Source organism: Drosophila busckii, chromosome 3R, assembly GCF_011750605.1.
Source record: "Drosophila busckii strain San Diego stock center, stock number 13000-0081.31 chromosome 3R, ASM1175060v1, whole genome shotgun sequence".
NCBI lineage: Eukaryota > Metazoa > Arthropoda > Insecta > Diptera > Drosophilidae > Drosophila > Drosophila busckii.
In genome coordinates this window covers 8,450,107-8,464,288 of record NC_046607.1, presented here as the reverse complement: position 1 = coordinate 8,464,288, position 14,182 = coordinate 8,450,107, and the positions used below count along the sequence as shown (strand labels likewise).

At 37.6% G+C, this 14,182-nt stretch overlaps 1 protein-coding gene across 6 annotated transcripts; it reads right to left on the bottom strand.

The window, feature by feature from the left end:
- Positions 1–309: 309 nt before the first annotated feature.
- On the bottom strand, positions 310–6,673 carry LOC108604183 (ATP-binding cassette sub-family A member 3). 6 transcript variants are annotated; one of them, XM_017993527.1, is made up of 9 exons: positions 6,422–6,663; positions 5,638–6,187; positions 4,162–5,583; positions 3,509–3,794; positions 3,398–3,442; positions 2,010–3,348; positions 840–1,490; positions 556–786; positions 310–500 (listed from the first exon to the last, which is right to left on the bottom strand). In XM_017993527.1, exons 1-9 carry the CDS (start codon positions 6,610–6,612, stop codon positions 329–331), a joined length of 4,887 nt encoding a protein of 1,628 aa, XP_017849016.1. In that variant the 5' UTR covers positions 6,613–6,663; the 3' UTR covers positions 310–328. The 6 variants fall into 6 exon arrangements, with proteins under 6 accessions (XP_017849016.1, XP_017849017.1, XP_017849015.1 ...); XM_017993528.1 differs by having other exon boundaries at positions 3,398–3,794; positions 5,638–5,941; positions 6,019–6,187; positions 6,422–6,662; XM_017993526.1 differs by having other exon boundaries at positions 3,398–3,794; positions 6,422–6,662.
- Positions 6,674–14,182: the final 7,509 nt, after the last annotated feature.

Genomic DNA, 14,182 nt, shown 5'->3' with positions numbered 1-14,182 from the left:
GGAATTTTGATAAATCATAAAATGCGTAATGCGTGGTAACTCAAATGTTATCAAATCAAATCAAATGATTGCGCATCCATTAAAATGAAAAAGCAGTTGAAATGAAAAAAATTCTCTTGTGTTGTTAATCAAATTGACAGCGCAGTAAGATGGCTTAAAGCAACCAGTCTGCAAATTGTAATTGTTAAATGACAAATTATTAATTTCTATTGATATTCGCATGTGGGTGGTTGCTTTGGCAATAAGTTATTTACGAGCACGTCTCAGTTTAAATATTCATAATGACAATTTATAAACAATTTATAAACATCCAATTTTTCATTTAATTTTAATTCTGGCTCTTGGCAAATTCCAAAAAGATGTCTTCCAATGATGTCTGACTTATAGAGTAATCTGCAATTTTAAGCTTACGTTGGTTTTTCTGTATAATTCCAAAGATGTTCGACCATTTCATGCCACTCAATGGAATGTAATAGGTTAAAATGCCTTTGTACTCTTCTCTATTTGAAGCAATTAATTAATAAAATAATAAATATGATATGTATAGCATCTTACTGTAACTGTGCATTCGGAAACTCTTTGCTGACAAACTCCTTTACTTTGTCCACATCATTGTCAGTCTGTTTTTGTGGCTCTTTTGCTTTGTCTTCTTGTCTTGTCTCAGTTTCTGGGGCTTCATTCGCCGCTTTGCTCTTGCGTCTTGCGTCTCTTGACTTGCGTCGTTCGCTCTGTTTTGAGCTTCTCTGCGCTTCTTGCTCTGAATCATTTTCCATAGAAGAATCGGTTCTATAAAATAATATGCTTATTAATTGAAAATAAATCTAAATGAATTGCCTCACTTGCTGCTCTGCTGGTCGGCGTCGGGATCCATTTTCAGCCTAAGCGAAAAACCCTTGGAGAACTTATTCTTCAAATGCTGTGTTGGCCCAATACACTTGAACTGGCCATTGACCATGATAGCGAGGCGCGTGCATAGCGCCTCGCACTCCTCCATGCTGTGTGATGTGAGCAAAATACTCTTGCCAGACTCGCGTAGCTTGTGGATCATATTCCATAGCTGACGCCGTGCCCCTGGATCCATGCCCGTTGAGGGCTCGTCTAAGTAAACGATTGTTGGACTGCCTAGCACAGCAACAGCCGTGCTCAGCTTACGCTTATTGCCCCCACTGTATTTGCAAACACGTTTATCTAAATGCTCCGTGAAGCCAAAAGATTTCGCTAATGATTCTGTCAAGTCCTTGATGTGTTTTTTGTGTATGCCATGCAGTAGGCTGAAGAACTTCAGTGTTTGGCGTCCGGTTAGATCCTCTTGTAATGCCTCAAATTGCGGACAGTAGCCGATTTTAGGGAAAACCTTGCCCAGTTTCTTTTTAATGGACATGCCTTCCACATAGGCATCGCCCTTGTCAATGCTCTTATCGCCAGTCAACATACTAAATGTGGTCGTCTTGCCAGCTCCATTCACGCCCAACAGTCCAAAGCACTCGGCACTGTTTATAAAGCAAATTTTAATTATGGCTTATTAATAATATTGCAAATTAATTTATGATTTAATAATAATGCTACTAGAGCTATCAAACAATATTTACAATATTTATTGGTCTATTTCACAAATTTCATTTTCATAGAATCAGTGTTGAAACTTTAGCTATTTTATTGCTAGATCTAAAAGTTTCGCTATTAGCCTGAAATCGAACTATTTGTGAGTAGTAAAATGTGAGTTGACTTCTTTTGTAGCTTCAATACCGATAGAATGTATTTTAAGTTCAATAAAATAATCTTAAAAATAATTGTGTTTTATATACTTAATATTAGTATTAAATTCCCAATTCAAAATTTTAGTTTTTTTGAAGCATTTTTAATTTCGTGTTTAGCTATTTTTAGCTATTTTTTTCATCAATTCAGCTAACTTAGCTTTGGAAATTCATAGAATCATTGATTTAAGCACCAATTGTTATTAACTATTGTTAGCTTTAAAGTTATAAAATTCAAAGGTTTTTAGTACTTACTGTTGTACACACAGTGACAACTGATTGACGGCTACTTTTTTGCCAAATTTCTTGCTTAGACGGTCCAGCACTAATACATGCTCTTTTCTTTCGGACGATGTCATTGCCATCACGCGTTCGCGCTCGTGCTGTACATCGTCATCAAGATCTGTCGGCGCTTCTTTGATGGCGGCGGCACACCTGCAGTTTACTATCCCGACACTGATAGCATCAATAAAAAGCACAATTCCAAGTTCGAGTAATGACACAGCAATAAATATGAGAATATAAGAATATGAAATCTCAGCGTGTTTAAAAGACAATTCCTGAAAAGAATCGTGTAGCCACAAGTGTGGCAGAAAGTATCGTAAGAATCTGAGACTTTGCATCAACATAAGCACCATTGTAAAAAATATTGAGCTTAGCAATGCCAATATAAAAATTACAAGAAATGCAGCTGTTGGACCTTTAAACCAAAACGATAGTAAATAGGTCCAAGTGAGCACACCAAAGCTAAAGACCAGCATAGTTAAAAGAATTTTGTCCGCATCCTCTTTGATATAATCAATAAAACTCATCCATATGAAGATAATCAGCGAAACAATAAGTAAGATTGCAAAGTCAAATATGAGATGCGTTAGCCAGAATGTCATAATATCGACACCGCCAATAAACTGTAAGTGCTTGAAGCGACCCAATCGCTCATTGATAACGAAGAGCACAAATATAGGTGTTACCAGTGCCGTTATTAGTGCCACATTGACAGCAACCTCCATAATTATGCCAACCTCCGATTTCGCCGGCAACGGCCAGTTGGTAACTTTAATTTCCGCCTCGTTGCTGATCAGTGCTTTGGCCATTGCATTGTGCACCAGATTGAGCGACATTGGAGCTGTGTGCAACGGCTGAGCGTTTACCCAGGCGATGATTTGATTATTGTCAATACTGACGCCTGCCCAGTAGTGTCTATTGACATAAGATTGCTCTGTATTTTGTATATGCTTCATAATGCCCTTGTCGCTTACATCTTTGAGATTAAATGTGCCATATGATGAGATTAGCTCTTTATATGCGTCAGCAATTTTATTTGCTGTTGCATCATTACCATGTTGATCAAATAAAACTGCGCCGTAACCATAATGCTTTAAAGTAATAAGTCTTTTGGAATCCGCAACAGAATTTGTAACCTGACCTATGTACGTAACGAGCATAAATATCATTGGTATTATCAGTATAAATAATATCAAGAACTTATTGTTCCAAGCGAAGAAAATCTTTTTCAGAAACATTGCTTCCCAACGATCCAAACAGAGATGTATCTTGGTGTGTGGAGTACCAGGTAAAAATTCGTTGTCTGAAACTATTTACGAAATCAATATATTAACGGTAACGTACTCGTTAAAATTTACTTTTCATTGCTTCCTTATCATCGTTCTCATCCTGCTGCTGTGCATTTTCTTTGGTTGCTTGTTCCTTGTTCAGTGCTTCCTTATCATCGTTCTCATCCTGCTGCTGTGCATTTTCTTCGGTTGCTTGTTCCTTGTTCAGATTGTGATATCTGTCAGCATTGACTTTTAAGAAAACGTCTTCCATATTAGAAATACTTATGCCAAATCCAGCCAGTTTTAATTCTTCCAAGCGTCCTTCAAGATTACTTAGCAACGCCTCAAATCTATCTGAATACACCAATGGCAATTTATACATGAGCTCCGTGCCAATGTCGCTATGTGGCTTTAAGTTGGGTAAGAAGTTGCTAAGAGCCTGTGTTACTTTCGATGATTGACAGCCCTCCAGCTTAATGCAAATCTGTGAGTAAATTAATCACAATATACAAATATCAAACAAAACGGGATTTTGTTGTTATTTTTTAATTCAATTAAAACTATAAATTTGTAACGCTTTGTTTTCGAACAAAATCTCTGTAATTATTTCAAGAAATCCCAATAAAAATTTTAAAACTTTTTTAATGCATAATATTAACCGAATTTCGTAATGCTACTTTTATTATCGATACTATCGATATATATTAGAGTATTTACTTCAATTCAATTCAGAATTATTTCGGAACTCTTTTAAGGCCTCGCCTTAACTAACTTGTAGTTATTGATTTAAGAGCTTAGCATCAACAGTGCCGTTAAGGCAACCTAGCCTGTGTTAAAACTCCATAACTTACCAGTACATAATCAGAAGAGTATTGCTTCTTTAAAAAGAATGATGTACCCTTGCATATAAGCACGCCGTTGCTCATGATAGCTATGCTATCGCCCAGAACTTCAGCCTCGTCCATAAAATGTGTGGTCAACAATATGGTGCGACCTGCTTTCTCCATTTGCACCAGATGCCAAAGCTGTCGTCTTGCAGATGGATCCATGCCTGAGCTGGGCTCGTCACATAACACAACCTTGGTGTCGCCACAGAAGGCAAGGCAAACGCACAATTTACGCTTCATGCCACCAGATAGATTCTTTGAGGCTACATTTGCCTTTTTTTCCAATCCCATCAGTTTAATATATTTGTCAACCTCCGATTTAATTTTTTCCTTTTTCACACCTTTGAGGCGGCTAAAGAAGCGTATGTGGTTAGCAGGGCTCAAGGCATCAAATAGAATATTGTACTGTGTACAGATGCCCATTGACATGCGAGAGTCCTTGAGATTTGTTCGAATATCATGTCCATTGACAATTGCCGTACCTGAGCTCGGCGCTAGCATGCCAACTAGCATGGATAATGTGGTGGTCTTACCAGCGCCGTTGTGGCCCAGCAGTACAGTTATCTCGCCTTCATACATATCTATTGATAGACGATCGACAGCAGTATGCTTACCAAATTTTTTAGTTAGATTTTTTACTTTTAAGCCAACTGTTTTATCTTTTGGTTCGTCTTCGAAAGCATTTGGATCGCGTTTTTCAACTGTTTCTTCCTCAGTCTCAGTATCTTCTGCTTCTTGCCTTTTTTGCTTACAGCTCCAAAACTGGCGGGTGAAAGGAAAGTTCCATTTGCGCGCCACACCAAATTCACCAGGTCGAACTTGTTCCAGGTACAGACAGAGCAGAATGTATATAATTGCAGAGATTAGCATAACAAGCATAATAAGACCAAAGCTCAATTTATCTTCGGCATCAATTCTTTCGTAAAGATTATCCCAGTGGGCTCCCACGCCAATTATATCTAGCTTAAACGAAGCTTGTATGCCAAAGCACAAAGCTGTGGTGGGTATAAAGCAGAATATAAGCTTTGTCCAAGGCTCATTTGGCTTAGTCATGTACATCACGAAGGGTATATAGCTTAAAAATACAATTAGACTGGTGACTACGCCTGCTGTTCCAGATTTGTTGAAGAATATCGAAAGCAGAAAGCAGAAGCAAATTACAGCTATAGCAAATGTTATAAAAAAAATGAACAGCAGAAAGCCATCGGAGTTGGTATAATATGACAAGCCGTTTTTTGGTATCTTAAGTATTATGAGAAACACAATGATAGTTATAAGCAGCATTAAAAAAGCTTGAACAAACCACGCGACCCAATGTATCCAACCACTGACATCCAACAGTTTCATCATCTCCTTCAGGTTCTTCTGCTTTTCGTTAGTTATTTGCTATAAGCAATAATTCAATTAATAAGTGTAAGTCCAAATAAATGTAAATATTACAGCAGTAAGAATTCCGAGTGGAAACATAAAACCCAGTAATAGGAACAGTGGCAAGACGGGCCCAAAAATAGGCGTTGCCGCATCACCGCTAAATTCGGAATATGGATATTTCTGGATAAGTGTTTCTGGTAAGGCATTTACACTTGATTTGTTCTTGATAAAAGCCATGCTTACTGCATGTTGAAGTTGTAAAAATCCTTTCGACATATATGGTGGAGTCGAAATATAATTATCTCCTGATTCACGATCACCAGGCATTGCAGTATCGGGATATAATTGTTTCGTTTGAAAAAAACCAGATAATCTTATAGCATAGGAAAGCTTATTAGGCAGTTCATTTTCATTTTCCCAATCGCCATCAAATTGAATTGCTAGATATACCTTGTCCTCCTTGGCTGCCTTTGCCATTTCAGATTTGGTGTCATAGCCCTCGATACACGTCATGTTAAGCGACTTTAATGTTATACTCATCAGATCTGATAGCACATCACTTTTCGGAGCGTAATAAAGACAATATTTATATTTTGGGTGAGGTGGGAACGTTTCATTCCTGTAAACAATTTTTAACATTTGGTGGATAAATATGTAGTTTTTAAAACTTAATTTATAAGCAGAGAAATATGTAGTTTTTAAAATTTAATTTATAAGCTTAAGAAATTTTTGAAAACAAGATAAATGATACTAGCTTGAAATAAATTTCAATATAGGCTATTAGCAAATGCCGTTGTCAGGACAATGTGACAATCTTATATTTATATCGAATTAGAGAAATCAGAATACTTACAAGGGCACAGAATCATACTCTATCGCATCAATGTGGTCTACTTTTACAAAATAGCGTACGAGGATTAATATTACTGCGAATAGCGCCACTAGAATACAATGGGTAATTAATTGACATTTTTGATATTTTTGTATCATCCAGTTTTTCCAAAGTAAAAGCAAAAATTTCCGAAACGCACTGACATTGGCCATTGGCTATAATAATCTAAAGATATTGCATATAAAAAATAAAAAAAAAACTATGGATAAATGTTAAACGACTTGAATGATTTAGAAATAAAATGATATATGTTAAAGTTTAAAACGCCTTGTATGATTGAAAATAAATGTATGTGCTGAAGATTTCTTAATATGGACCGTTATATATAACTTATAGTCTAATATAGTTAAATCCAATAGAGTTCATATAGTCAAGACCAATTCAGAAATCCCATTTTGATATAAGTATTCAAACCTCGTCGTCAGTTTAATATATGCTAAACATTTTGGTTCGATCCCATAATAAAGCGAGTACTTAAAACAGCGTCTCAGATGGATGGAACAAGTGGAGCAAGTCCTATCCTCCCGTGGGGTTTCAAATTGGAAAAGGTGCGTGGAGGAGAGAAGCGCCTTCAAGGACATACTGAGGTCGGTAGAGCAAAACACAATACCGGGTTGTAATGACCATACAAGAAGAAGAAGTAGTTAATAAAGTGACTCAAGCTCATGAAGACACTTTGTGATCAAGCTTTAGATATGTCAAATCATAGCAAGTACGGGCCTCTTTTTAATTTAGTGCTGTCTAATTTCAAAGCTCACGTCATTTAATTTTAGCAAATATCACGAGCTAAACAAAAGCCATTGGTTGCAACTGCTGCTGTGAGCTGTGTCGACTTTTTGGCCAGATTCGTAAAGAAACAAAAAGCACCAGCACACACACACACACATATACACACACACACATGCAAGCGCTTAGGCACAAAAACGTGCAGAGCGAGACAAATGGGTGCAACGTCTGTTTCTGTTCTGTTTCTAGGACTGCTTCGTTTGCTTGTTTTCTTTCTTGTTGTTTGGGGCAGGTGTCAGCAGCAGCGGCAGCGGCAGCGCCAGAAGTTTTCGCATAAACAAAAGCAAATATTGCGCACTTGTGCAATTTATATTGCAAAACAATTGTCATTAGAAAATGCCGCACGAACAAAAAGGCTACGGCGCAGCAGACAAAGGCACCAAGGCACCAAGGCACCAAGGCAGAAAGGCTGCTCAAGCCCAAAACTCGCCAAGGACCTGCAGCCGAACAAGCACAACACAACTGCAACTGTCACATGTGAATCGTGGAGCAGCAGCCGCATTTTATGGCAGAGCTTAAGTGCTTCAAAAATTCCACGTAATGCACTCAAAGGCAACGTCTGTCGACTCCCAACCCCCCTCCACTTGCCACATCCTACTGAATGTTTCACCATTCACTCCCAGTTCTCGCATCTAAGCAAAAAATAAAAAAAGAAAGAAACAACAGTAAGGCAAATAAGAAGACGTGCAAGTTGTAGCGCAAATTAAAGTTGCTGCCTGGGCAGGAAGTCGTGTTTTGCTACTGATCCTGCTTAGCTTCACCCAACGGCTCCGGCTTTGACTCTGGCTCTGGCTCCGGCTGTTAATGCAGCCACTGCATTCCTTTGCTCAGTTGCTGTCATTCGTCGTCGCCAGTTGTTGCCGCTTTTTCATCAGTGTTCGCCGAGTGCGGCATTTTCTTCATTTAGGTTTTTGTGTGTGCGACTTTCACACACACAGACACACACACATGCACTTTTTGTTCATTAGTGGATAATGAACAATTGCAGCATTATGACAGCAATAGCAGCGGCAAAGGCAGCACAAAGCGCACAAGTTGCACTGACAAAAAAAAATGCACCCAAGTGTTACTTATCTCAGTTGTATACGGTTAAGGTTATGTTATTAAGTGACACAGTAGTAACATTATCTATGAAATCTTGTTTTGGAGCACTGGTAGCCAGAGAAGCTAATGCATCCTCAAGAAGGCTCAAGGCCCTCACAATTACGTGGAGCTCCACTTGGATTTCCTTTATATTAAGGATGAAATTGCCACGCTGAGCGAATCGTACCTTGAAAGACACACTAATGTCCTTGCTATCAAGCAGCTGGTCAAGAGCACAGCCTTTAGAAGTTGCTAGTCTCTTGATTGAGATCTTAGCATGTCACAAACTCCAAACTTACTTCCTCCAACCAATTCTAACAAGGATCTGTTAATGTTGCTCATAATTTGCTTCAAACTTGTTTCAAATATAAATTCTATTAAAAATAAATATATTTAAAGAAATTTATACTTCAATCAGTTTAAACCAATGTTGAAAATCATACAAATTTAAAGAGGCTAACTAAATATAAATAATAAATCAATAAACTTAATAATAATTATGATTTCTGAAGCAATAAAAAGAATGACAATATAAATAATAAATCAATAAACTTAATAATAATTATGATTTCTGAAGCAATACAAAGAATGACATTTATTATAAATTATATTTAAAGTATTTATTTTATTATTATTATTATATATGCGTGATCTTAGCACTGCTCACTTAGTTTAAGCTAGAGAAGAAGAGTAAAGCCAGTCAAATTATATTTTTTGGCTATTCTAAGCATCGTGAAATTTCGTTAAGAAACATCAGTAAAAATTTCATCCAAGCACTGAGAGTTGCATTGTTTAAATCCAACAGAAAAGCATCCATAATATTATAGCAAATCAACAACTCGGATTAGTTAAAGATGTTTTATGGAGTCTGTTGTTGTTGGTTAGATTATAAAATTTAACTATGCCAATTTGAAATTTGTATAAAATTGAGTGAATATCATATTAATGCTTTTGACTTACAAAAGATAGTATATTTTTTTAAGTGCACTGGACAGGTTTGTTGTTGTTTTCATTTTTTTGCACCTCAAGCTATCTAGTCGCAAGCATTTTTATTAAAATTCCTTGCAAGGACCATTAATTTTCCTGCTGATGCTTTGCTACTCGTGCTGCCACCGCTTGCATTTTTATTTCGTTTCGTTTCGTTTCGCTTTCTTGCTGTTTTTTAAGAGAGCGCAGCGCATTGTTGCTTGAGCAGTTTGTACTAGATATTTAGCTGATGCACCTTTCATTTATTGCAGTTAATATGTTGGCTATTTAAAAACCAGTGGCGACTGCTTTCAATTTACATAAATCAAGCGTAGCTGCTGCTGCATATCAGTTGACGTCTATTTTTATGGCATTGCAGACATTTTAGCATAATCAAAGTTTTTCGCTGGCACATTAAACAACTTTTGCCCGTTGGCAATTAATTTGGCTTATTTGAATTTAGTGGCTGGCGCGCAGACAAAATTCATGAGTGCTCAGTGCTCAGCTTTAGGTGTAATAAAAAAAAAGAAAGACACAGACAGAGACAGAGACAGCGACAAGTTATATGCATAAAGAGCAGCCAGCTGGTGCTCACCTGAAATGAACAGTGCTGACCTCAATAGCAGCAACAACAATGGCAACGACAAAACTGAAATCAACTAACAACATTAACAGGAAAACGCAATTTTAACGTAAGAGAGAGAGAGAGAGAGAGCTGCAACGACAAACGACAACGAAAACGAGACTGCTGCTGGTGCTGGCGATTGTTGGAGGCTTGGCCTAAAACCAGACAATAAGCGGCCCAGCTCTTGATGCTGGGTATTGCATTGCTGATTTGTTCATGGCGCGGATAAATAGACGGAGCGCGTTGCCAAGGTGGTTGCCAAAACCTTTGTGTGCTGCTCTTGTTGCTGCTGCTGCTGTTGTTGTTGTTGGAGTCATTTGCCATATGCATGCGGCCATAGCCAGTGAGTGCTCTTGCTAGTTGCTGGTGTCACATATGCTGCTAACGATAATAGTTTTCTGCGTAATTTGTTCGCAATTTTCGCATGGCGCAAACGTGGAATCTCGCGTTGAAAACTTCGGCCCCTAGTTGGGGCGTTGGGCGTTCGGGTCTGGGCATTCGGGGGCTGGGCTGGTGATATCCGGTGTACTAGCCCGTAAGCATTATGCATAATTTAGTAGCTTTAGCCCTTTGTGCGCACAGCAGAGACACTTTTCGCTTTGACTCGTTCAAATTCATTTTAATTTGTAGTCGCTGCTGCTTTCGTTGTCATTTTTGTTGTCAGCGCCAATGGTCGCAAAGTCTGAGGCGCGTGTCTATGACGCCGCATCCTGCGTAGCTTTATAAACAATTTTGAATTTTGCGGTTGTGTGAAAATTAATGGATGCCTCGCTTTTGTGCGGTTTATGGCTGTGGCAGCGACCACATCGTTTGCCTTTAGCGCTCTGCCAACGATGGCGGCTAAATTTTAGCATTTTGTCATTAGTGCCAGTGCGACTGGGAGCGGGAAGCGAGCGGGGGTAGCTTTGGCTTAGCAGCAGCAACTTCAGTTATCAATTAAAGCAATTGCGAGCCAGTCAAGAGTGCACGTCAAGTGCTGTCCCCCACACAAACACACACACACACTCAAGACACACACACGCACACTTGTGTACACATGCGGCATAAGTTTGTCGCTGTCTTGGCTGCAAGTTGCCGCAGATTGTCAAGCAGCAGTCGCATGTATGTGTTATGAATAAGCCAAACAACTTTTGCTCCCCACCCTCACCCTCAGCCCCCACTCCTAACCTCTTTTGTATGCTTGTGCTTTGTTCTGTGTTGTTATCAAGCAGAAGCCGTCGAGCTGCAGCTAACAGCGAGTGTACGCGGTTAATAAAACAGACAAACACTTAAACTTTTGCTATAAAAATATCTGCAGAGCGTAGGTTTTTTAAGTTTCACGGCGTTGTTTGCTTGCTAAACAAGAGCTATTAAAAGAGCATAAAGGTGAATGCGGATGCTCGAAGCCAACTTGGCTGCAAGTTGGCCCAAAGCCTGCAGCCAAGCAATTGTAATAGGCCCCGTCAGGTCTTTATGTTTGTTTATACAAGATACAAACACTTAGACTCAGCATTAGATAAAGTTCAAATGGAATATTTCAGGCTGCTGCTCTGTTGTTAGCTTTATCAACAATATTATTTGCAATTCAAAGTGTATATATTAAGTCGGTTATGCTGGCTGCACAATGTTTTTCTTATACTTCCCGTTGGTGTGCTTTGGCTTTATTTTTAGAGCTAGCAAAATAAAAGTGAAAACCTACCAGAAAATACTGCCAAAATTTAATATGCTTAGTATTTTTTTAATGCTGCATATATTAGCTACTAAAAAAATACTATAAAGCAGCACGGCGTAAATGCTTGGACTCAAAATTAAAAAGAAAAAAGAAATAGCTAGTGCTAAAAATAAATTGAAATTAAATTGCTTAAACTTAAATTCAGTGCGAGAGTTTTGTAGCTTATAGGGCATCAATATTTTATTTTTGTAGTTTTGCTTGCAGATCTTTATGTGCTGGCCATGGGGGGCGTATGCGCAACATATGCAATTTATGTACGACCATTGGCAGCGAGCTCTTCCTGCTGCTGTCTATTTGCTTAATTTCAGTTTTGAACTGTGCCATTTCGGGGAAGCGCATATTAAACAGTTTGTGACGCTAGCAAAGGCCACAACGGGCGTCACCTCCCCCTCCCCATCGACTGTGCATGTACAAAAAGTGCCAACAGCGCACCCAAAGTGCAAAATGCAGTAAAATATTGAAATTGTACAGTTTCCCGTTGTGCAATGATGCGCATTGGTAGCCAAGTTTTTGCTGCTGACACTGCTGCTGCTGCTGCTGCTGATGCTACAAGCGAGTTGAAAGGTGCACTTCTCATACACAAACACAAAACATGCCCCATGCACATATGTCCACACACACACAGACAGACGGACATACGTTTGTATGCAAGCGGCGCAAGAGAGTGAGAGAGAGATTTTAGTCAGACGTGACCAGCATGCGACAGTTGCATTTCAGGCAACAATTGCAGATTGAGTTTTTGATGCCATTGCCGCAGCAGCAGCAGCAGCAGCAGCTGCATCATCAAACAGGCCGACTGGAAACAGAACAAAAGCAGCTACAGACATAAATACGATGCAGCAGACTGACGATTATATACAACAGACAAAGTAACAATTGATCCAAAGATTAATGCTACAAGCAAAAAGAAAAGTAAATAAAATTATGTTGACTAAACTGCAATTGCAACTCATGATCAGAGCGAGATAGAGAGAGTGGGAGCGACTGCCTGCTGCTTTTAAATCAATTAATTGATATCTAACAACGTTGCGGTTGCCACAGCCTGTGACAAAATAAATGCTTTGACCACAATTTGAATTTCACACACCTCGCTACACAGCAAAAGTAAATGAAAAAAACACATTTTTATTTTATTTTGTTTTTATTTTATATTTTTTTGTATTTTTTGTGTTTCTTTTGATTAACATTTTTTCATTTTATTTGATTATTCCTGTGCAGCGCGCTCGCTGCTCTGCTCACACATGCATGTGCATGTATGTGTGTGTGTGTGTGTGTGTGTGTGTGTGTGTGTGTGTGTGTGAGTGGCTGATTTGATTGAATTTGCATTTAGGCCTTAAAAGGCGCTATTACATAATTATGGCCATTCCACTGTTTGTTGTTCTCTAAATTTTGATGTGTTGCATTTTGTATTTAACGCATTTACTGCTGCTGCTAATTCAAATGTTTTATAATGTGTAACTGTATGCGTGTGTGCTTCTGTTTTTGTTTTTTAGGGGGCTTTGCTTATTTTTTGAACATTTATATGCAGCTTTGTTTAATTTGTGGCATGTTTATTTGCTCATTTTATGTTAGTTTTATACATTAAAATTAATACTTTTTTATTTGCTCTTCGGTTTTGCGTGCAGTTTTTCTTTCCTTTTTTTTTTAAGCACACACACACATTGACATTCTATAATCATATGCATTTTATATACATACACAACATTTAATAATTTATTGTATTACATATATATGTATATATATTTATATGCATTTAGCTTAAACCATAACTATGTTTACATAATTAAATATAATTATGCTAACACACACACAGATATATTTATTTATCATATTTGTATTATGCCAAATAAATTGCAGCTTTGAATATTTTCTTTAATCCCGCTGCTTATAATTTTGTTGTCCATCAATACATCAACATTGTCAATATATATATGTGTATATATATATATTTAGTATATGTTCAGCTACAATCATTTGTTTTATTTAATATCATTTTATGTGTTTAGCTTTATTTGCTTTTCCATTCAGTTTATGTCTATTTAAAATTATGCATAGCTTTACTCCTTGCACATAATTTTTGCTTGTTTTGTTGCTCAAATAACAGTTAGTATATATGTATTGTATAATAATACCTATATATATGTATATATGTATGTATGTATATGTGTAAAGTGATGCATACAGTTTGGCCCCCCCTCCATTTCGAGGGGTGGCTCTCAAAAAACGCGTGCGGCCAAGTGTTTCAAAAAAATAAATCAGTTTACAATTTCAATAGCATCGCATCGCAATAAAATCACAACTTATAGAAATTAGTCGCACTTGCTCGTGGGCTTATCCAATTACAAAGTGTACTAATTTGTAGATCGCTTGTGTTTTTGTTTCCTCTTTAAATTTTTTATAGTTTTTGTTTTCTTTGGTTTTTGTAAAAAATAGTTTACAATTTTGATGATTTTTGGTTTTGTTTTGTTGCTTTTTTGTTGTAAATACCATAAATAATTGTGTTTCGTTAACGTTTAGCATATATTTTATGTATATATATATATATGTATAT